General features: G+C 26.9%; 1 protein-coding gene across 1 annotated transcript in view; it reads right to left on the bottom strand.

The window, feature by feature from the left end:
- Positions 1–23,682, bottom strand: part of LOC107446993 (Son of sevenless) — a 40,511-nt gene that overhangs the window by 9,468 nt on the left and 7,361 nt on the right. Inside the window, exons 3-17 of the mRNA XM_043045425.2 lie at positions 22,093–22,353; positions 19,642–19,725; positions 18,781–18,861; positions 17,380–17,577; positions 16,693–16,833; positions 15,057–15,167; positions 12,185–12,283; positions 11,297–11,424; positions 10,166–10,296; positions 8,898–9,092; positions 7,994–8,111; positions 6,521–6,604; positions 5,589–5,798; positions 3,308–3,448; positions 1,496–1,652 (exon numbers count right to left, since the gene is read on the bottom strand). Coding sequence (XP_042901359.1) covers positions 1,496–1,652; positions 3,308–3,448; positions 5,589–5,798; positions 6,521–6,604; positions 7,994–8,111; positions 8,898–9,092; positions 10,166–10,296; positions 11,297–11,424; positions 12,185–12,283; positions 15,057–15,167; positions 16,693–16,833; positions 17,380–17,577; positions 18,781–18,861; positions 19,642–19,725; positions 22,093–22,353 — 2,139 coding nt within the window. The remainder of the gene's footprint in view (positions 1–1,495; positions 1,653–3,307; positions 3,449–5,588; positions 5,799–6,520; positions 6,605–7,993; positions 8,112–8,897; positions 9,093–10,165; positions 10,297–11,296; positions 11,425–12,184; positions 12,284–15,056; positions 15,168–16,692; positions 16,834–17,379; positions 17,578–18,780; positions 18,862–19,641; positions 19,726–22,092; positions 22,354–23,682) is intronic.

Here is a 23,682-nt window from a genome sequence, read left to right as displayed (position 1 = left end):
AATAAACAATTTTTTACTTTTTGATAAAAATAAATATCATTGTAAAAAATTATTACTAAAACAATAAAAATAACTGCAAATTTCTTAAAAATTCGAATACTTTTTTTTTTTACATAAAAGTCAACTTTATTTAGTTAATAATGAAATCATAGACAATTTTAAATTTTCTTACAGATACAAAAAAAATATTTCCTAGTTATGCATGATGACATTATATATCATTAGATACCAAGACATTAAGAAAAACATTAGCAAATCATACAAAGAAATATGAATTAAGAATATTTCTTTTTATGATTATATATAAAGAATTGGTAAAATTGCTTTGTTCTAGTTAAAAATGAAGTAAAAATAAAGTCATTTTTACAAAATATAATTCAATAACCATATTTTTTGCAGGACATGCAATAGTAAAAGATAGCTTCAAAATAGCTATTTTGAAATAAATTGTTAGCTCTAATATTTGATCAAATTATAGAGTAAAATAAAATCAGAAATTATTAAAATTGCATTGTTTTTCAAATTTAATTAAATGATCTTGTGAATTACATGGTCTTTTCATAGATGCAGTCAAAACAAATTCATAATGTTAATGCTATTTTACTAGCAACAAGTCTTTATCAAGGATGTTATTTTATACTCTTAACTTGTGCCTCGCAATTCCATTATTTAGGAATGTTGTGTTTTCAGACTATGAAAACTTATCACTCATTTAAAAAAATTTCACCATAATTTTTGTGAAAATAACTCTTAAGTGTCATTTACACTCAATAAATTTTTAATAGGTAATTTTTGTTTACCTCTTGCGTCCTTAAAAATTTAATTGGCGCCCAAGGGCCCCAATTTGTAAGGAAGCAGGAGAATGGAAGGAAACACCATCAAAAAGAGCTCAGTATTTTAATTACACATTCACACATCCATTTTTTCAATAATGAGTAACAGCATAACATTGACTAAAATAGAAAGTAACTATCCAAACTGATTTGGGTAAAACAGGAACCAGGGAAGGTTCGGGTGTCTCTTCTTGCGTCATCTCCCCTGGTAAGAGTCAGAACGAAGACTATAGCTATTATTTTTGCGGATAGAGAGGTAGCGCCATTTGTTGTTACGAATAAACTATCCGTTACATCCTAAAATTTTTTTTTTCCATCATTGCAGCCTTTAAAAGCCTTATTGTTTATCCAGATTACTTTGCTCTGTAAAAGATTGTGCCCATTATATTGAGACAAACATAATTTTAATGGATAAACTATCACCAGAAGCCAAATTTTAAATGTATATTAAATCATCCTACACTTTCGACAAGTATCTGTAGCCTGTGAAAAAAATTTTATTGCTTGTTTTAACTTTTGAAAGAAATTACATTTTAATTTGTATTTCAATTATTATACTTAATCTTATAACAAACAATAATTTCCATTTTTTAGCAATAAAAAACTTAATTCCATGTGAATAAAACAATTCTTCTTACGTTATACTTAAAAAGACTACTTACTCGTCGGTTGATGATTTTCTTAATTGATTCTACCCATTTCCTCATTGATTTATATTCTACTTTATCTAAAAAAGACTGGAGTGCAGATAGAAGTATGTGATCCCTTTCAAAATCATAAAAATGATGGTCTACCCAATGACGTAACACATTCAGAACCCTGTAAAAAGATTTTATAGCAGGTTATATTTTAAACTAAATTACTGATGAAGACATAGTAATATACTCTATACCTATATCCTAAATATATTTACACTCCTTTGAAAAAAAGCACAAATAGATAAGACATATTTAGATTTTAGCTTGTTTAAGAAAATGATAGTAATATGGGAGAACACACATTCCATGAAAATAAATTACACTATTATAAAATTTCATAAATTGTTTTCTTAGAAATTTTTAATATTTAGTAAAAAATAATACATTCTAAGATGATATTCCCCCATTAAATTGTAGGAGCCTTAGTTCAAATTTTACCTGGATTTTTTGGTTCGAAGCAATCAATCCTCCTGTGTAAAGTGAATGGAAAACATGCATTACAGTGAAAATTCTACTTTGAATTTGCATAGAGTATTATTTAAAACTCACAGGGTTGAGGTTCATTTTAATTATTTTTCTAAATTTAGCATTGAACTTGCAGTATTATTTAAAACACAGAGTTAAGGTTTTTGTTTTATTCCTAAACTTGCATAAAAATAAATAAATAAAATAAATTCAGTTATAAATAAAAAACAATATTACCAGGACATTAAACTTAAACAAATCTTTAAAGTAAACTAAACAAAATAAAGAAAGAAGATTCATTAGAAAGACATTTATAACAGTAAAGTACATAAACTGAATATTAAAAAATACATAACTGAAAGTAGGAAAAAAATTACGATATTATAGGTTCCCATACAAGTACTTTTTCCTGTTAAATATTAGAGCAACAATAAATAAATTTTTGTAATGAAATTAAGTCCATAAATTTTAATTCAGTATCTTTTAAGTTTTCAACTTAGCAAATTAATTTAAAATCTATCAAAATTTTAACCACCTTTTTTCCATATCTTTCAACAGAAGCAAAAAAAAAAGTTACTACAGATACAAAGGTGCAAACTACTATGACTTTATATGTAATTATGTTTTCCCAGTTAAGATTAAGGTCTTATGGTTGAGTAATAAAAATTACAGTTTTTGTGAATTTCAATAATTATGTGTTAAAAATGAATTTTTTTTCCCTATTACTACCAAGAGTTATGAAATATTTTTTTATAATTAATCCATGATAAAATTTTTAAAGTTCCATAAACAATTATAAAAAAAATGAATAAAAAACAAAAAACAATTTGATAGAAACAAGAAAAAAAATTAATCTTTCTCCCTTCTAACAAGAAATTGTGAAATTTTATCTTATCTCTTTATAAAAAAAGAAAGAAAACATTAACTTGAACCTGAAATGCTTTGAGCAAACATTTTTAGTGGTTCAAATGCAGGATGATAAAAGGCAATAAGGGATAATTTTAATTTATCAAAAGCTGGAACATTCATTCCAAGTCATCAATTAAATTAAGTTAGTACTTTATTAATTTATATAAGTTAGTTTAGTTTTTTTTAATAAATTTATACATAATTTTATTATTACATACATACAATAAATTCAGTAATATAGACACCTTTATTATTGTTTGTCTGATTACTAATAACTAGTTTGGAAAGTTGGCACCTCAGCAGACATATAACTTTAATAAATCTTTGAGTATAATTTTCAAAAAAGAAATAGACTTGCTTCAACAGAGAAGCACAAAGTAAACATGATAATTTTGTACTTACCTAAATTGTACAGGTTGGCAATACTCTTTTTTGAAGCGTTTTATATCTTGACTGTAAGAATTTTTGTGGCTCTCAATAACAGAGTCATTCAAAGTTGTATCAAGAAGAACAGGAGGTGGAGGAGGATCAACTATTTTAAATTTGCACTGAAGTTAAGGTGTCATAACAACAAAATCATTTATAAGTTTAATAAATGAAGATCTCAGGAGTAAAAAGTCACATTTTTGTAGTTAAGTGATTTACAGGCTTTACTGTCAAAGATACAGCAGAGATGTATGGCCTTTTATTAAATTATATCAGTATTTCTTACCTTATTTCAGTCAAATAAAAGCTCTTGTTGGATATAACTGGTGGTTGCGGGTTGTCACTTTTTACCCTCCAAAGACAATAAGTGCATAAATTTATTTTAAAATTAACTCTTAATCTTCAATCAGAGAGTGTTAGGAAGAATTTTAACTGACTTTATAGTTTCTGTAGGGTGAACAATGACTCTAGAACCTTGAAAATTTAATAAGTAGAAATGTCTCATTTTCATTGTAAACCGCTTATGAGTCACTTTTGATTGTTATGAGTTACTTTACTGTGTGTAACATATAAAATAGTTCTGACTTTCGTTCCATAGGGTTCAATCATTTTTGTTACTTACCCACTTAAAAAAAAGTTCACAAGTGAACGTCATCCGAAACTCAAATTTCTTGAAGAATATTTACATTTAAATGTACTTTAAAATTAATATGGTACATACTCTGACAATCCAGGTCATAAAATTAACCATATTGGAAAAATCTTCAACAGACCTCCTTGGCCCACCCTATGCTGTCATGCAAAAATGTGATGATGATGCATAATAAATTAGTCGTATTTTCTACGAAGTAAAATTTTTTATTTTAAAAAACAGATTTTGTTTCATTTGCTTTTTTAAAATAAATTTTTTTTTATTGGCGTTATTATTTTATAGCATTATTTAAGAGCACTTCTAATAGATGTTTTTCTTTTATTATAACTTTTTTCCTGAAAATACAGTAGTATAGCAAAGAATCAGTTTAAAGTTCCGTTTTAAAAATTAAGGAAGAATTTTTTTTTTTTTCAATTTGCGATTTCAGCTTTATTTATTTACAAATCTAACAGCAGGCATTCTGAAAAAAATCATACTTTAATCATAGTTTTTAGTGAGGCATGGCAGTTTCGGGATAAATACAATAAGATAAAAATCTGTGATTTTCGGTGTTTTATAAATAAAGCAAGAAATGTAAAATGATATTTTTTATTTTAGGTTGCTTTAAGTTTTTTTCTCCACTTTACAATCTTAAATTTTCTTTATTTATGGATAAATATTCTAATTTAAACCACTTTACATTATCTTTTAAAAAATGTCAATTGTGTACATTTTGATTTAATTGAGGTGTGGCAAATAGAGATTTTGGGAACAAGTATTAAGAATTTTCGCATATCCAGAATTTGCTGATTTCTGCACATTCTGGATAGTCGAGTTTCTAATGTATACAGTTACTGCTATTACTTTTTAAATGCTAGAATTGATACTTTGTTTCAGGGCTCGAAGTCCAAACTTTAAAAGATTAAGCTCAAAATTGCCTCCAATCTGAATCTCCAAGACAATTTAAGGATGCTGATTCCTTAATGGGAGCAATTTGTGCAATATCAACATAGATTCGCAGACATACAATCAGTAATAGTTTTAGTAGTTCCAGCACTTAAGTGAAAAAAGAAATATTTTTAAAAATAACTCAGATTCTTTTTTTAAAAAGTTACACAAAAATTTCTGTTTCGGTTTTTCTTTTTTACGAAAAAGGGGAGAAAATTGTCTAAACATGGAAAATCGTAAAGGATTCTCTCGTGAAAAACAAAGTACAACATAGTGATTAGGATAGAGTAGAGAGATAAGAGCTTTTTATATATTTCCCACATCGAATGCTTTTATGCCATCAAATTAAGAGTAATTGTTTCTAATATTGAAAGTAGATTAATATCGTACTTGACAAGATATGAAGACTTTGTCATTCATTTTGTTTCGCAAGACATATAACATAATTGTTAGATAAATATATTTTCCTCCTGCTAATTTTAACAAAAAATAGGAAAATCGCAAAAATTTCAGGACATTTATTTAAATGTTTAGTAATTAAGGACACTTTCTTCTTTTTTAAGGAGAACTTTAAGCGCTGTTATTATTTCTAGTTTTTTATGAGACCATTCACTAAATTTTTCAAATCCATCAAACATTCTAATTAATAAGAAATTAAAACTTTCTTTAAAAGGATATCTTTCAATTAGAAGATCCAGCAATTCCTGTGGCTGGCAGAAAGACCTGTAGGTAGTGAGGAAAGTTCGAACAAACATAGGATCAGCATACATGTGATAGGTTAAACGTTCCACAAGTTTCAGCAGTGTGGCTCCTTTAATTATAGGAACACTAACATTCGATTTGTTTTCTTCAAAAATTATATTAGATTCAGAATCTTCCACAGCAAACCTATAAAAGAGAACAAAGCAGTAAATTACCAATAGATTTTTAATACAGTTGAACCCCACAACAATGTACCTGGGATATAGTCAATACTCAGTTGTAGTGAGTATTTTCAACGGACCTTTCTGAGGTACCATTTAACTAATATTTTATACACTTATAGTAGACAAATAAAAAATTGGTATATTGTTTATACTGAATAATAATTATGCTTCTTCAGTTTTTTTTTCTTCCTTTTTTCACTTCTCCAACTTAAAATTTGCGGAAGTTGCAATTGAAAACGGCAGCATTTTTTTAAAACTGAGTCAAATTTTACTCTTGTATTATCTTCACCTCTAAACTAGAGCAAACTGAAAATAAGGACTAAAAAATTTTGGATTATTTACTAATCATCATACAAAAGTTTGTAAACTCAGCTTAAAATCCAATTGCAGTCAATTGAAAATAACTAATTTCATAGATAGAATGTAAAAATTACTTATTTTGATTTTTAATTTTTGATTCATATTCTAATTAATCAGTAAATTATTTATACAAAAATTATGTAGTATAGCAACAATTATTTTCAATAATACTATTGTCATTTACTAAAACTTAATTCTTTTTTTCAAAAAATTTCAATATAGTGGAACTATTTACAGTGGACTTATTGTTGGGTCCTCAGACAGCTCGCTGTACACATAGACTGTACTACAAAACTACTGCAAAAAATATTGATTTCTGATTACCTGTAATCTTCTGGATTTGGAAGACGTAGTGGATGCTTTTTTTCTTCATCTAATAGAATACTGTCAAGTGTTCTTTCTAACATGCTGAAAAGTAAATTTTAGCACATTGATTAAAAAACGGATCTGAAACTAATAAAGTATAACTTTATGAAATTAATTAAAACATTAAAAACAGATAAGGCATCTTTGTCTGAGCACAAAAAATTTATGAATGAATTTACATACACAATACAAAAAATTTGAAATAAATATGTTTTACTTATCATAGAGCAAAAAATAATGTAAGGATGGAATTTATGTGTTCATTAATTTACTTCAGTTAATTGTTGTCTGGTTCAAAGGTCGCACTTCAAGCAATTGATACACCCAGCCGCTCTAGAACTTTAACCAGTGATAATTGCTTAAATTTTCTCAACTGGTTTGCCAGTAAGAATAAGATCTGCAATCAATTACGGCCTACTGTGGTATCCCAAAAAATCATGTGGCCGAATTCCTGACAAAAAATGGGGTCTTCGTCCTCTAGAGTTCTAATTCCAGACTTCCTTTCAATAATGTCAAATGTCTAATAAAGAACATCTTCAGGGACTCTTTTTGCGAAGAACTCAAAAATCGCAATTCTAATAAACCATGGCTTAAACAGATTCTCAATGTCTCTCAGTGGCCTAGATTGAAATCTGTCAGCATGTTTCATCTGATATCTAGACACGATTGCCTCATAAAACATTTTCGTAACATCGACGAGGTTCCTGATCCTTTTTGTACCTTGTGTGATCTAATCTCTTTGAGGAGATGGACTTGGCTCACCTGTTTAGATGTCCTGCTTTTCCTCGGACATCAATAAAAGAACACTACTGCGCTGCTCGCTTTCATTTATAGATTTATTGTTATCTTTTTGATATTTGAAATAATAATAAAAAAAAGAAATATTGGTATAAATACACTTTTCTTTCAAGCACTAGGTTGAATGAAAAGTGTATTTATACCAATATTTCTTTTTTTTTTAATTATTTCAAAGGCACTTTAAAAGACAGTTGAATATCAAAGAGATAACAATAAATCTATAAATGAAAGCGAGCAGCCCAGTAGTGTCAATCACGAATTTTATCAATTACGAAATTTGTAATAAATCAGAAGCTTCTATTCTTCAGTTAATGAAGTTAAAAAATCTCTAAAAAATTTTATTAAGATAAGGATAACATTGCAATTATAATAAGCTATTAAAATAATTATATGAATAAGAAAAAAAAATATATAACACTCCATAATAAAAATTCAACTGCATTTAATTTTTTTATTATTTAGAAATTTGTTATAGAAACAATTCCATTAGGTTTAATACTTAGTTTATAAAATACCAAGTCATTTAATAAAAACACTGAGTTTAGTGAAATAAAGGTTACCGAAACTGAATAAAGGTTACCTTCTAGTTAACGGTTACTGACGGTTACTAATGGTTACTGAAATAAAGGTTACCTTCTAGTATTTAGCATGATCAAATTAGCCATCCAGTTATTCTTTTCTTCACTTGTCTTGGCAAACAAAATAATATGTAACTGATCTCGTGGAGCAATTTCAAACGCATTCTTCAGTTCTGTAAGTAATCACATAAAATTAACATGAACTTTTCCCCCTGAATTTTACTTTCAGCTGCATCAATAAACACACAAAATTATTAAACACTGTAGGACACAAAAAGAAAAAAATACATTTAAGTTAACTACATACCTATTTAGCCATTTTGTTTAATTATAATGTGCACATTGACAGTTCAACAACCTGTTAAGCTTTATTACAACTTTATGTTAATGCATTTTCGCTAAGATGTCATTGTTGAATCCTTATTTTGAGTTTGCAACCTGCAAACGCCAGGTGTGTAAAAAAACACAGTGATACCTTTCTGAGCAAGTACACCACCAAACGATTTCTACAGCATACAAAAAATATCCATATTTAAGTTTAAGAAATTAAATATAATGATTTCAGTTTCAACAAAAATTTTATTTCCGAATGTTGAATAGCTTTACCCCAAGTGTGCTAGTGAAAAAGTCACCCAAATAAAAAATTTTACAAAAGTATTTGTTCACCTACAATGTTTTCGTTCAACCGAACGAATGTGATCAACTGGCGCCAGTTAAGAAACTAAAGGTAATGGCAAAATTAAAAATCAATGTAGAGTGTGTGATTTCACTTAGATGACAATAGAATAAAATGCATAAGAGTTATACAAAAAGAACCTAAACAGAATGCATTATTTGAATTGTTGAAAAGAATGGATACGGATGGATTAACTAAATCTACAAGTGCAATATGTTAACAATAAAGTTTTAACAATAACAACTAATAGCATGAATACAGATAAATAACAAAAATAATTTACCATCGCTGTCTTCTTTGTCGAGAATTTCTATTTTTCTTAAATAATACTTTTCTTTCAAACGATATTCAGCTACCGGACCTGTTACACTAGAACGTTTGTTGTTTGGCTTACAAAGTATCATCAGGCCATCTAACAGGAAAACCTGCCTCTCTGTTAAACGACGTCCTCCAGATCCAACTTTACCAAGAATGCCCTCTATTGATTGATTAGAAAAATAATTAGCACATAAATATTGAAAAACAATTCTCAATTATTAGCTCAATTATAATTCTCAATTATATATTGAATTAGATCAATTAAACACACACAATTCTCAAGTCAAAGAACAAAATACACAGATATTTAAATTATCAATATAAAATTAAGTTTAATTTATCTTTAATGATTTTATAGAAAATGGTTTATTGAGACTATCCACTTTATTAATAAAATTGTATACAGCTAGTTATTTTATATTGCATTTTAAAATTAATAAAACTATTATAGACATAAAATTAAAAGTAAAAAGTTAAAAGGAAAACAAAATAAACTTTTGGTTCAACCATTAACTTTAAATATATAATATAATAATGACAATTATATGTCTTAAAATTTACTAACTCATAAATCTCTGATTTAAAATCCCTGAAAAACAACAAAAGGGTGAAAAAAAATTTAAAATAAAAAGGATATAAAAAGAATATGCAACGCAAAAATCAAGTCATTCTATTGAGTAATGAAGCATGTAAAAAAAGAAGCATTTCTATAATTTATAACACAAGGTTCAAAACTAATTACTTTAATCAGCAAATTAGTTCAAAACATAATATATAATAAATAACTTATTTATTTATCATAAAAGCAATTGTCTGTCATAAATACAAAATATTTATAATTTCTCAAAAGAGATTATACGTTTAATTTTGTTTAAAAAACAACAACTTATGAATATGAAATATTAATTATTTTGGCAGATTACTTTTTGTCACACAAAAACAAACTGCTTTAAATAAAACAGCATATTCTACTGATTAGAAAACATACATTTTCATAAAAATGCCTGTCTCCATAACATATTTTTTTAAAAGGAATGTTTATTTTAAGTAAGAAAACTTAAAAGTCAACATCGTACTTTAAACTAAAAGAAGAAAAAATCTTAAATAGTGATGCAAATACATTTGAGTTTTCAAATAATGTTTAAATGACTGACAAAATTGATAAAATTAATCTTTATTCTTAACACAAACATAAAAATTAGTATTTCTAAGGATTACTTGAAATTTTCTTACCCATTACAAATTCATTGCAACACTGTCCAATGTCTTTGCCTTCCCAGCCATCAATACTTTTTTGGAGGTCATTCATCTTTTGTATAGAAGCTTGGCGATTATTTTTACAGTACATTCTGGAAAATGCTTCCCTGCACACAAAAATAGAAAAAATTAGAACTAAAACAGAACTAAATAGAATAAAAATAATAAAATTAACCTTTTTAACAAATAAAAAAATCTTTTGGGACATTTTAATATTTTTCAATGGCAACTCTTCGCCAGTTTGTAACTCTTTGTAAGTTTATCATGATACATACAAGATAATTTCGGCTCTCTAACTTTTAAACTGAATGAGGTTCCCCTCAATTGCCTTCTTAAATAATAAAAACTTCGTATAGTTATTGAATAATAATTAACCATGAACTAGTATTTTTGTAACGACAATAACTATATAAATTGAACGATCTCTTACTCAAAAGAAAATTATGCAAGTCTAGATTGCTAATCTTCAGACTTTATTCTCCAGAACTGATAACATAAGACAAGAACTCTCGATAGCATATCTTAAGAGTTTTCGATACTAAAAATAGGGTCCTTTACATCATGTATAGGAAAAAGTGATTTTCTGAGAATATTGCTCAAAAACTAAAACTGTTTAGACATTCTGACAATGAAAAAGGCAAACTCCATATTGTTTCTAAAGCTTACAGTAACTCCGTAAAATTAGTCTGTATTCCATAGAAACAACAGGTGCACCTTAGATGTTAGCAGAGTTGAAACTCAAACTCATCTCCAGCATACAGCATTAGTTCTTAAAGTTTTTGCCCAGAATTTTTTGAAATTTACTATTTCAACACATAAAATTTTTTAAAACTGAGGAAGTTAAAAAAAAGCTATTTTTAAAGTAAAATTTTAAAACTAATTTTTATTTTAAAAAATAGAATATAAATTAACCATTTTTATATGAAACAATGAGCAGGATTATTTTTTTATTGATTTGCAGGCACTTTGATGAAGTAAAAAATACCGACAAGCACTTCAGTAACATTTTATAATGGAATTTAAATAATGATATTCATTCCATAGACATCATATTTGCAGGAAGGAAAAAAAAGTAAGCAAAACAATCATAAAATAAAAGAACATTACCCCTGCTTTCTTTTAGGTAAAATGGGACTGCATAATTCTTCTAATTGAGCTCTCAATCGTGTAAAAACTCCTTCAGCTTGCTGCAAACTTTCTTGATCTTCACTAGATGGGCTCAGCTTTTTTAAAACCTAGAATTTACAATAATTTAGTTCATATTTAAACAACTTGCTTAAAGACATTAAGACAAACTATTATTGTTACATCATAATTAGAATTTTACATTAGAATTTAAAATCAATTATTTTATCCACGAGCACTTTGTTGTTGAAAAACAAAAAGAAATGGGTTATTTAAAATTAAAAATAGCATCACATAAAATAGGACTTTAAAAATAATTATTTTATTTGAAACTGTATCAAAATATGATTTCTCCCATCATTAGAAAATTAATTTATATAATTAGTAAACTACTTTTTTTTACGAAATATAATGAATAAAAAATACTAATATAAAACATACAAAAAATGTGAACAAATTAATAAATAATAGAAAATTAACAGAGAAATATTTACACCGCTATTGAACAATAAAAAAAAAAAATTAAGTTTAAAACACAAAGTGTAATTATAAAAACTGGAATGGATTTCTCAAACAAGTAAGAATTTCTAAATTGAAACCACTAATAAATTCAGTTATTAGCGTATGCAAAGTTCTTATTGTTGAAAGACCAAATTTAATATATATACAAAAAAAAAACTTTTAAATTAGAAAATCAAGCACTGTTTAAAAAGTAAATAAAGCAATTGCTTATTAATTAAATGCATAATTTATGAATAATATTTTAAACATATATGTAGAATATTCATTTTATTAAATTATTTTAAGATTTTGTAACAACATAGTATCAAATAATGTAATTTTAACAGAAAAATTACTAAGTATATTTACTTTTAAATAATCAAAGTACTGAAAACAATGAAATACTGGCCCCAACAGAAGTTTTGGCAAGACATACTTTACTGCTTGGATAAAACCATGTCCAGCACTCTGCAAAAAATAACAGAATTATAAACATATATCTAAATAAACAATGCTATGTCATGCACAAAATATTTTCATTATAAATGTACTTTGGGGGTCAAGGTAAAGATATTAATGAAATAAAAAATTATGGGATCACAATTTGTAATTTGGATGTAACAATCCGCTAGTATAATGTTTCTCAACATGATTTACATGATGCACTGATTATTTCAGTGTTTTATGGCAAACCTGCAAGATTAGTAATTTTTACAAATGCAAAATTGTGATACTTAAACAATTTTTTAACTAGTTTGTTCATGATCATTCACATATTCTCTACAATGAATAAAAAATATTTTGAGCCTAAACCAATAAAAATATGGAATTCATTGGTTTAGGTTCAAATGGAATTTATATGATTTCTAATAAAAATTATTAATTTTGCTATTCAAATAACAAATTAGCAAAACCAAATTATATATTATATAACCAGGTATACACCCCGTGGTAGAAACACGGCGACTCAGCGACATTGTCGCAGAAAGCGACTGAGTTCTTGCAGAAAGATTTTTTTTATTTGGGAAATAAAAATTTTTGGTTTGCCACAAACAAAAGTTCTCAAAAAAAATTCTGCAGAAACAGAAGCTGTTTTACCGAAAAAAAACTTTTTCTACAAAAACAAAAAATTTCTGCAGAAGCAATAATGGTTCTGCAAAATTTTTTTCTTACAGAATTGTTTTAAATATATTTTTTTTCTAGCGTACCGCGGAAGGAGAAAGCGCTCGTAATTCTCCGTTAATCTCCAACACAAACAGTTACTGGATAAAAAGGGGAGAATTTTTTTCCCCTTTATTAAGCTATTTTTGGAAATTTGCCAACTTCGGCCTCTATCGCTGGCGCAGTAATTTGCTTTGTGTTTTCTTATGAGAACAGAGCATTTTATATTTTTTGCACTTATGTGGAAAATTTCATGCGTAAAAAGATTCTTTTTTTAAAAAAATCATGTCTAGCGAAAAGGTTATTTGTTGCAATTGTGAAGCCACAATAATTAAAACAAATTTGAAAACTGATTTTTCAAGGCGGCATTCCGAAGAAGAAATAAGATGGAAGTCGACAACATCTAGCGATGTCAGAGATTTTTTTTCCTAGAAAGCGACAGGAAAAGAGGAAAGAAGCTTTCCACGCTACTAATATTGAAGAAAAAAAAAACGTTCTAGATTCAAACCAAATATTCTTACTAGTAGCGATGTTGATAGCAAGGATGAAACGGATGATAAAATGCCTATATCTTTTGAATTAAGCCGTCGATATAAAAAAAACACTTGCAATATAACGATAAATGAAATAAAGCCTAAGATATCTCACTATCTACGATTTTTTGGCATGCGAATGAAAACCAGATTGGTGGAAAATATTTACTGGTGAAACACTTTCAAACAGGTTTCCATACGCATGCGAAAAAAATCGCATCCAATGAGTATGGCTCTAATACCGATGTTTCAGTACTGATAAAGACTAATTCGTTTCGAGATGTTGAATAGACTTGAGCATATTGAGTCGGAAACTGCTTCTGCATACTTCGTGTGGAATCAGTGCTATATATTTACACAATACAGTGAGAAATCACAAGCTCTGTGTATTTTTTTCGTTCTGAACTTAATCTGATCACGAAAAAAGTTTTATTTACCTCCTTTTTTTTAAAAAGAAATCTTTCTATAAATCAGTACAATATTAATCGAATCTAATTAATTAGATGTAGAAAAAATTGAAACAAACATTGCTTTAATTTTTTTGCTTTTAGAATTCGGTTATAGTCAATACTATTTTATTATTTTGATTACTCAACTTCAATATTAATTTTTTCACCTGATTTGTTTCTGTACCTGATATAACTACTATAATGATACATTAAATCATACTGTTTTAAACTGATACTTCAAATTCAGTTATCTTGTTTTATAAATTTAATCTTTTTGTCCACTCTTAGCTATTTCTATAAGTTCTATCTTATTACAGGTTCTGGGTAATCTTTATTTATGCTCTAGTAAGCATTTTTGTCTGCAGATCTATACATTCATAACTTTTCGTTATTATCGAAGATTATGCAAATTTATACTTAAACAATTTCAACTTACTTAAATTATGAAATTAAGAAAAAAAATCTACACAGTTTTATTCTATGCATGTAGACTTATTTTATAAACACGAATTTCATCTATTATTATAAATTCATTACACATACATTTTATAACGATAAAAAAGTCTTGCAGATAGATATTGGTTCTAATTAGGTTCGTCGCAGAAAGTCAGAAAAAATTCTGCCACAGGGGGTATACATAGTAAAAGAATACAAGCATATAAGAAATAATTAAAAAGGAAATAATAGACATCAAAAAATAAATAGCAGGATTTAACCTGATTGCTGTTGTAGTTTATTGCAGACTAAGATGTAAATTCTAGGTGTCAAACCTAGTAACAGCAACACATAAAGATGACCATATTCCATATTTGAGAAAAAGGAATTAAATAAGCAAAAGAAATGCTTCTAAACTATTAGTAAAATAAATCTTAACACTTGGTTTTTGGGTTGAGGATATCAGTTTTTACTTCACGGTACTTACTATACTACTAATTAAATTACTAATTAAAAAAAATTTTAAGAGTTTCATTTAGTAAAAAAAATGTACTGAAAAAGTAAGCTGCGAAGAAAATAAGAAAACTGGGATTTTTTCGATTGTCACCAAAAGTTATGTCATTTTTATTATATTGTACTCTAATTCGAAAGCTTTATCCTTACCTGCAAAGCATGCCGTACATGTGGTTGATGTAATAGAGACATCAAATTTTCCCTACTAGCTGGCATCAGAATATCATGCGCATATCGATAATAAATATCGAATTCATAGGACTGAAAAAGACAAAACTTTGTCAGAAAATCAAATCGAGAGATGAAAAAGCATAAAAAACTTATTTCATATTAAACAAGAACTCAATTTTTTTTTAAAAAAAAGGAGCATATTTAGTCAGTAAAGTTAAAACTGAAGTTCCAAACTTACATACAGTAGTCTCTACTTTTAATTAATGTCTCGAAGTGTATGTTATCAATCGCTTATTGTTATCAATCTTTTGATAACAATAAGTCCAAACTTTTTCTATTGATTTATATATTAAAATTATCATTTTCTGTGATCAATATATTGTTTAGTATCATCATTGTTTTAATTTAATTTTATGAAAATCACTGTGAATTCAGATGGAGCCTGTTGGTCTCTTTCTCTTTATCATTGTTTGAATATCCCTATATTCTTACATTAACAGAGTTTTTATATTAAGTCTGTTAGATTATTATGAGAAGAAAGACGAATGATGGAACTATTGAGTCAAATGAAAATATTGAGCCTACAATAAATGCTTAAAATATCAAAGTGCTGAAAAGTTGAGTACAATACTGCTTAAATGACTTTAAAAACAATAAGATTACAAACAATTTATCAATGAGCTTGTTAAGAAAATCATAGACAAACAACAAGTGGTGATTTTTTTTTCAAATTATGTATAATTTGCATGCTTTAAAAAAAATAAAGTACATAAATACGAGGTCAGTTTTTTAATTTTACTTTAGAACTCACTATGCGTGGCTTAAATTAGTAAATTTATCAAACTTTTTGATTTGTTTATTGTTATCTAAATCATTGTGTCCCAAAGTGATCAAATAAAACAAAGACTATAGTTTGTCTTAAATAAGAACTCCTCCAGACATTCGCCTGACCTGTGGCGGTGACTATGGTAGCGAGGTATGACTATTTCAAGATGGGGTCACTGTTTTGGGGTGGTTTCGACTGGGGTCGTCGAGAGAAAGGGAATCTCTTTCCTAGACTGAAGACTCTTCCTAGACTCTTTCCTAGACCTAAAATGCACCATTCTTGTTTCCATAGCACCAGACTGCCTCAGACTTTCTGGCGGGAGGAGTTCTTAGCTTAGACAGACTATACTGTATATGTAAATCTAACATATACATATAAACAATATAATTGAATAAAACCAAGGTCTTCAAATTCAGGCACCCAGTAGTAGTCATTTCACGAAAAATAAAAAATCATGGCTGGTGCCCAACACTTTAGTAAAATTTAATATAAAAATTAAAAGTTATGCTACCATCCATTCAATAATTCCTGTAAATTATATTTTTTATAGAACCTTGTATAAAATTACAATAGATAAAATCAATACATTAAACAATCAGAATAAAGCTCAAGATATGAGAGATTATAAATTGGTCACTAGATAGCGTGACAAAATTAATTTTTTAACATTCTAAATTTTGGATTAAGTTTGCATAAATTTGAAAGAAGTAACACATTTAAAAGGAGGGAAAAAATATAGATGACAGTTTCTGAAAAAAATTTATTACAAAATTAAGTTCATTATCATACTTCAGCAAGTTCCTCATAACAAGCTCCTAAAGATGGACTTGAGTTTTCTTCAGCCATTTCTAAAGCATCTTCAAATGTACCGAGAAGAGTGACTGAGAAATCGTAAATTTCACAAATATTGGTAAAAATTGTATCTAGTTCCTGAAAATAGATTAATAAAATATTTAAAAAAAACGATTTTGTAAAATCACGTTCTCACAAAGCATTAGTTTGCTTCTTGAATACACATATTGAAAGAAAGAATCTACAAAAATTTTGTCAGAAACTTTTTTTTAACTTTTTTAAAATTATTTCTTGATTTTTCAGCTGCTTTTTTAAAAAGATGCAAGGAAATTTTTCGACTATGCCTACTTAGCAACGAATTAATAAGTATAAGTAAACTTTTAAAGACCTAGTTTTAGTCCTAATATCAGTTAGTGTACACACAATAAAACTATTATGAAGAAAAGATATTTTAACAAGATTAAGACACTAATTCTTACTTTATTTGTAATTCATTCAATTATACTTCAACAATTTCACATAAAAATACTGTAAATAAATTTCATAATAAAATTGCTTTTTTTTTATTGAAAATGTTTTCCTTGCAATACCAAATAATAATAATAAGGAATATGTGTATAAATAAATGTAATAATAAAGATTAAAAAATAGTTATGGACATAAAGTAATTTAAATAATACTCACTTTGCTTTTTTCTTCCAATATTTTAACAAAAGGTTCTCTGAAAACTTTAATAATCATATTTAAATATCGGATGTATTGTTTTTCTTCATGGATAAGATCTTTAACAACTTCATCATAAGTTAGGGACTTCCTTTGTATAGGTTCATCTTCAATACTTAAAGCAACATCATCATCTTGATAAAACATGTCCATGAGTACCTAATGCAATATATTTATCATATTAATAATATTTAAAAGGAACTTAACAGTATTGGGTAAAAGCAGAAATGACAATCTATAGCAATGTTTTCTCATAATAACGAAGCTACTTTGTCATTGTAAGGGAGATAAAATTCTGTAACAATAAAAAATAGCAAAAAAAATTTTTTAATTTGTTAACAGATGCATTCTTGACATGTAAACTTTAAAAAAAAATTATTATTTGATTATAACAAACTATGGTTAGAAAGAGATTTTAAAAAAATATTAAAAAGATTTTACCTAACACTGAAATGAAAGAATCTATAACTGTAGAGTTAAAATTTTAAATGGAGAGCATGTAATTGTATATCATTGTGATTTTGATAGTTATGAATAGCGCTAAAAAGAAGATATTACCCTGAATAACGTTTGTTCTTATAATCTTATTTTCACGAACTAAGAATCAATCTTAATAAAAAAAATTAACAAAACCATTCGCACAGTTTTTAGGAAATCAAATTTTAAAAACACATCACTTTTTTAATTTCATAAATTCTTATCCAAAAGATTTACATGGTGTAAAGACTTTGACACCTTACAGTTCAAAAAATTTTCGACTACTATTAAATAAAATGATGAAAAATAAATAATTATTAACAATTATTTTTTTTCATTGAATTAAATTTATCTAAGCAAATAATACAATAGTGTCCAAAAATGTTTTGTTCCATTAAAATTTTTTCCAAAAAATTATGAAAGATACAAAAGCTGACATTAACATTAAGGGGCAAAAACTTTCAACTGCTTCCCTGAGTTGACTATTTAAACCAATTTTCTAGATTTTTGTTACCGAGTATATTTTGATGGTCAGAAATTATTATTCAGAGAAATTATGCTTTCGTTTCTAATTTTGTAACTTGATATATTTTTTTTTGTACATTGTGCATAACTGCAGTTAACAGTAATAATAATTTGAACAAAACCTGCTACAGAAGTTAAATTAAATTTATTACAATTTTCATAAGCTGGAATTCAGTTAGTTAATTATAAGAAGAATTTATGCAACAACTTTTAAACTTTAGCATAAGTGAAGTGGCAAAAACAGATAGTTAACTTATAATATTGATAACACTGAATTGGCTTAAAAAATATTTTATTTTACAAGATCATAAATAAGTGAGAAAAGTATATTTTTGAAATGGTAAATGTGTTTTAACTTACTTTATCTGCACACATGGCCACTTTTATATCTTGGCATGTTATTTCCACATGACGTATATTTTTCACATAATTTCCAGCCAACTAATAAAAAGAATAACATATTATTGATGCATGAAAAAAAAGTTTCAAAATCTTTCTACTTTTTATTTTAAAATCTATCTATTTGCATGCATTAACCAAGAATTTGTTAAGTTAAAGGGAAAATGGTCAGCTTTTCATGGAAATTTTTCCTTATGGGCATCAACAAAGAAATAATATAAAAAAATTAACAAAGTAAAAATAAAACTAACTATTTTACCTAAAAAAGTCATATAAATTCTTTATTATCAAAATCCTAATTTCAAAGTAGTTCAGAAAATTCAATTGGAAAGAGTGAAATGTTTAGGGGCATTACATACTTTAAAATTTCCTGAGCTAAAATCTATATCCTTTACATACATAAAATTATCTCTGATATCTGAGCAGTTAAATTATTTTTACTTCAACTTACATACCTTATAAACAGTATTTTTATGGGTATGTATTATATTAAAACACAGTTAGATAAATTGATATTTTAAAATTACATTAACAAGATAAAAAAAAACTGTTCAATACACATGAATATCAATTCAAATTGAAAAATTCTATCAAAGGCAATGGACTTAAATTTATAATAAATTTTACTCTTTGTTACAGAACTGAAGCATCAATCTGGTATAAAAGTCAATTTATTCAATAAGGTACAAGTATTGAGAATAAAAACATACATAGAATAACTAATGTCCTGCTTCTAAAACAAAACTAAATAATGCAAGATTTTTATTACAAAAAAAAGAAAGGAAAAAAAAAAGATTTACAACAACAACAAAAAATACATACTTTTAAAATATCAGCTGAAATGTATTCCAGAACAGCAACAATATATTGTGTTACTTGTAAGTCTACTTTATAGCCCAATATCTCCTAAAATAAAAATGTCAATGTTTAAATTTAACAAAATAAAAAATTACAACCAAGTAGCTAACTGATAAAAAATTGAAATGCAAAATAAGTTGCAGATAGATTCCAATTAAAGCGCAACGCAATTTACTAATAAATACAAAATTTTGGTGTTTTTTTCTTTAAAGGTATACTAGTAATTTTCACAGATAGGCAATTTTATTTGAGATAGACATTTTTTAAACCCTTGGTTTAACAGATTGACTGCTACACACGTTTAAAGTGAAATCTCCTTCAGGCTACAAATGCAGCTGTACAAAGCATATTCTACTAAGTACTTCCACCAATATTTTCTCTGGTGGTCACAAGAATAATATCTTGCTCCGTTTGTTTACATGGTATGATGTCTGTTTATTTGTGCATCTGTTTCTTATCTCACCACTTTACACGATCACTGCTGAGTAAAGAGGAGTATAATTTAAAATCTTTACCCTAATTCGTTGAAATTTCGAAAAGAAAAATGGACAACTTATACCTGAGTTAGTCAAATAGCAATGAAAAAGAAAGCATTTACGAGTCTCCTAATAATTTTGTATGCCTTTTACAACAATTCAACAGTTTTGTTACTTCCTGTGAAATATCTTTTGAAATACATACAAATATCCTACTCAATTAGTCAAATAAGCATCACCCCAATACGGGTCATACAGCAGTCAACGTCTTAAATATGCTAAATTTTTTTTAAAAAATTCACTTTACAATACATATTTAGGTACATATATTTCATTTAAATTTGTTAAATTTTATCGCTAATTTTTAAAAATATTTTAGTACATGATAATTAATATTTTTAAAATCTGCATAGTAAAAATATTGCTAACTTGCCATGCATCTCAATATTATTATTTTTTTTTAAAAATAAAAAATGAAATTTCAATTAAAATGCATATATATCAAGAAACACGTACAATATTACATGACAAAAAAAAAAAAATTTAATTTACATTTTTTAACTCAGTTTTCAAGAATTTCAGTCAGTAACATAAATTTAACAAGGGGTAGAATATGATAAATAATTTTAAAAAATTTTGAATAAATTATCAAATAAAATGTCATGATTAAATATCAAATTAAAATTTTTATATAAAATTGGAAGAAAACAAAGTGAGAAATTAATCAAATCTCAGAGTTAATGTAAAACTCCGGTCACACTGATATGGTAATCATTAAAAAAATCTAATACAGTCTCAATATAACGTAGCGTACAATTATTACGTTACCTGTCACACTGATATGGCAAACATTAAAAAAATCTAATACAGCCTCAATATAATGCAACAAGTCTCAATATAATTTGAATATTACTATAATTTGATTTCTGAATGAGATCAAGAACCTTTTTTTTTAATTTTATGATAAATATTCTTCATTACTTGCTTCTAAGTTACGTCAACTCTTATTTTATTTTAAAGATGACTTGATCTTTAATAAATGGAGAAAAAAAATAGAAATAACCACAAGAAAGAAAGTAATAATTTCTTGCCTTAAGTGCTATTAAAAACTGCTATAGTATATGAAAATGAAAGAATTTAAGATAGATGAGAGCATTCAAATGTAACATTTTCAGTTCAAATCCCCAAAGGTTTGGATAAGCAGTGCATGCATTTGTAGTTACAAGTTTGTTGATAAAAATTGACTGTAGTCAAAACTAAAATTAAGAATTTTCCATTTGGAATTAAAATTAATTTTACTAATAATATATATAAAAATCCCATCATAAGAAAGAAAGATAGATCATTGAAATATGGAATATTTCTCTAAATTCTCTTTTAATCACATGCGAAAAAGAAAATATCCTTAAGAACATAAACCAGCTGTTAAAAAGACAACTGTCATAAATGGGTAATTCTCCCATTTACAAATATCATATTCACAGATTTTAAAAGTATATAACTCACTTAAAAAAAAATCAAGTAAACCTTATAATATTTGCCAAAATAATTATTGATGTCATTTATACTTACCCCAACTTTTATTAAGTTTTAAAAATTAAGAAAGAAAAAAAAAATAAAAAAAATACCGGTGCAACATTGTGTTAGAAACGTAATATCTAGATTTAAATTTTTAAAAATTTTTTTAAGCTAATGAAAGTTACAAAAATGTAAGCAATTGTAAATGATACTAAAGAGTTATTTTAACAAAGTTCTATGCTTTTTAAGTCTGAGAATATGAGATTTGTAAATGGTGGATTTGCCCTATAGTAAGAAACTAAAACTTACATGAGGTAGGTCAAAGTTTTTTTTTCATAGTATCAAATTCAATTTATCCAAAATTGTTTATTGCAAATATGCATTAAAATACGATATATAAATAAGAAAAGTAATATATTACCTTTTGAATGAGAGGGTGAATTTTTTCAACAGGTAAAACAAGGGGGGATTTCTTTTTCCCTTTCTCGATTGCACTTTGAGCATCTCCAATTGCCCATTTATCGATAGGGTGGGGAAAAGTCTTTTGAACTCGTTCCTCAACATCTTGTACGGTGTGAGGTTGAGCAGCACAAAGCATTCCCAGGAGGCGAAAAATCAGCGTTTCGACGTATCGTAGTGCATCGTCTTTAGCATTCAATGAAGGGTGCACTTGAAATCGGACCTTAATAAAAAGAAAAAAATTTTTAGAAAATTACATTTAAACAGGGTTGCCACTCAAATCTGAAAAAAAAATTACCTGTGTTTTCATTGTACATATTAAACACAAAATAGTAAGAGGAAACAGAAATTACTGTTAACTTGTGTGAGCTATATTGGACTAACTATATTTATTCGTTTTAATTGCTGGAAAAACAGCTGAACATACTTAAATAATGTTATAGTAGATGAAATAGTTTAGTATAGCTGAAATATCTTGGTTAAATATCCCATAGATTACACTTTGAGTGGTCACCATTTTTAAAAGAGAAAAATAAGAAACAAAATTCTCTGTATTTTCCCAGTTCGTAAAGAAAAAATCAAAGTTCCCTGCATTTTCCCTGTTACTTTAGTTGATTTTTAAATTCCCTGCATTTTCCCTGTTACTTTAGCTGATTTTTAAATTCCCTGTATGTTCCAGGTTTTCCCTGTGGAGTGGCAACCATGAATTANCCTGTATTTTCCCTGTTACTTTAGTTGATTTTTAAATTCCCTGTATTTTCCCTGTTACTTTAGTTGATTTTTAAATTCCCTGTATTTTCCCTGTTACTTTAGTTGATTTTTAAATTCCCTGCATTTTCCCTGTTACTTTAGTTGATTTTTAAATTCCCTGTATTTTCCAGGTTTTCCCTGTGGAGTGGCAACACAGTTATAAAAACAAAGCTTCCTTATATTCAATATGACAATAAATCATGAAAAAACTTTTTATCAAAAAAAAAAATTACAAATAAATAATACATACAATTTATTAGTAATAATTTTTGTTTTTTCAATGATGATGTAAACAATATCCTAACTTGTAAATTTTCATACAGTAGTAATGTAATCATGTTAAGTTCATGTGGAAATACTTATGTGGCACAAAGTAGAAAAAGACAGAGAGCGAAATATCTATCAATGAAAAAAAAAATCTCTTCGAATGAAAGAAAATGAAAGAAAAGCAAAAGTAGGTTAGTAGGGATAACAAGTCAAACTTGTTGCTTTATGTGTAAATGATACATAAAGAGATTAACTTATGTAACAGCAACTAAAAATCTTATTTTAGAAATGGTCCATAAGCTCATTGAAAAATGAAGTTAGCCACATTTTCTTCTTCATACACATCATTGTATCTCATTTTTAACCTCTAGTTTTCTTCTTTTTTTTTTTTTCTGCTGCCAAACCAAGAGCACCGCAAACCAGAAAAAGAAAATGCTTTCACCATACATTAAGGCAAAATGAACAAAATTGGAGTTGGATCACTATTTAAGATCTGAACTTATTCAAATTGGACCTATTAAATATATATATATAT

This window comes from Parasteatoda tepidariorum, chromosome 1 (genome assembly GCF_043381705.1).
Source record: "Parasteatoda tepidariorum isolate YZ-2023 chromosome 1, CAS_Ptep_4.0, whole genome shotgun sequence".
Lineage (NCBI taxonomy): Eukaryota > Metazoa > Arthropoda > Arachnida > Araneae > Theridiidae > Parasteatoda > Parasteatoda tepidariorum.
This window is presented reverse-complemented; position numbering and strand designations above follow the sequence as displayed.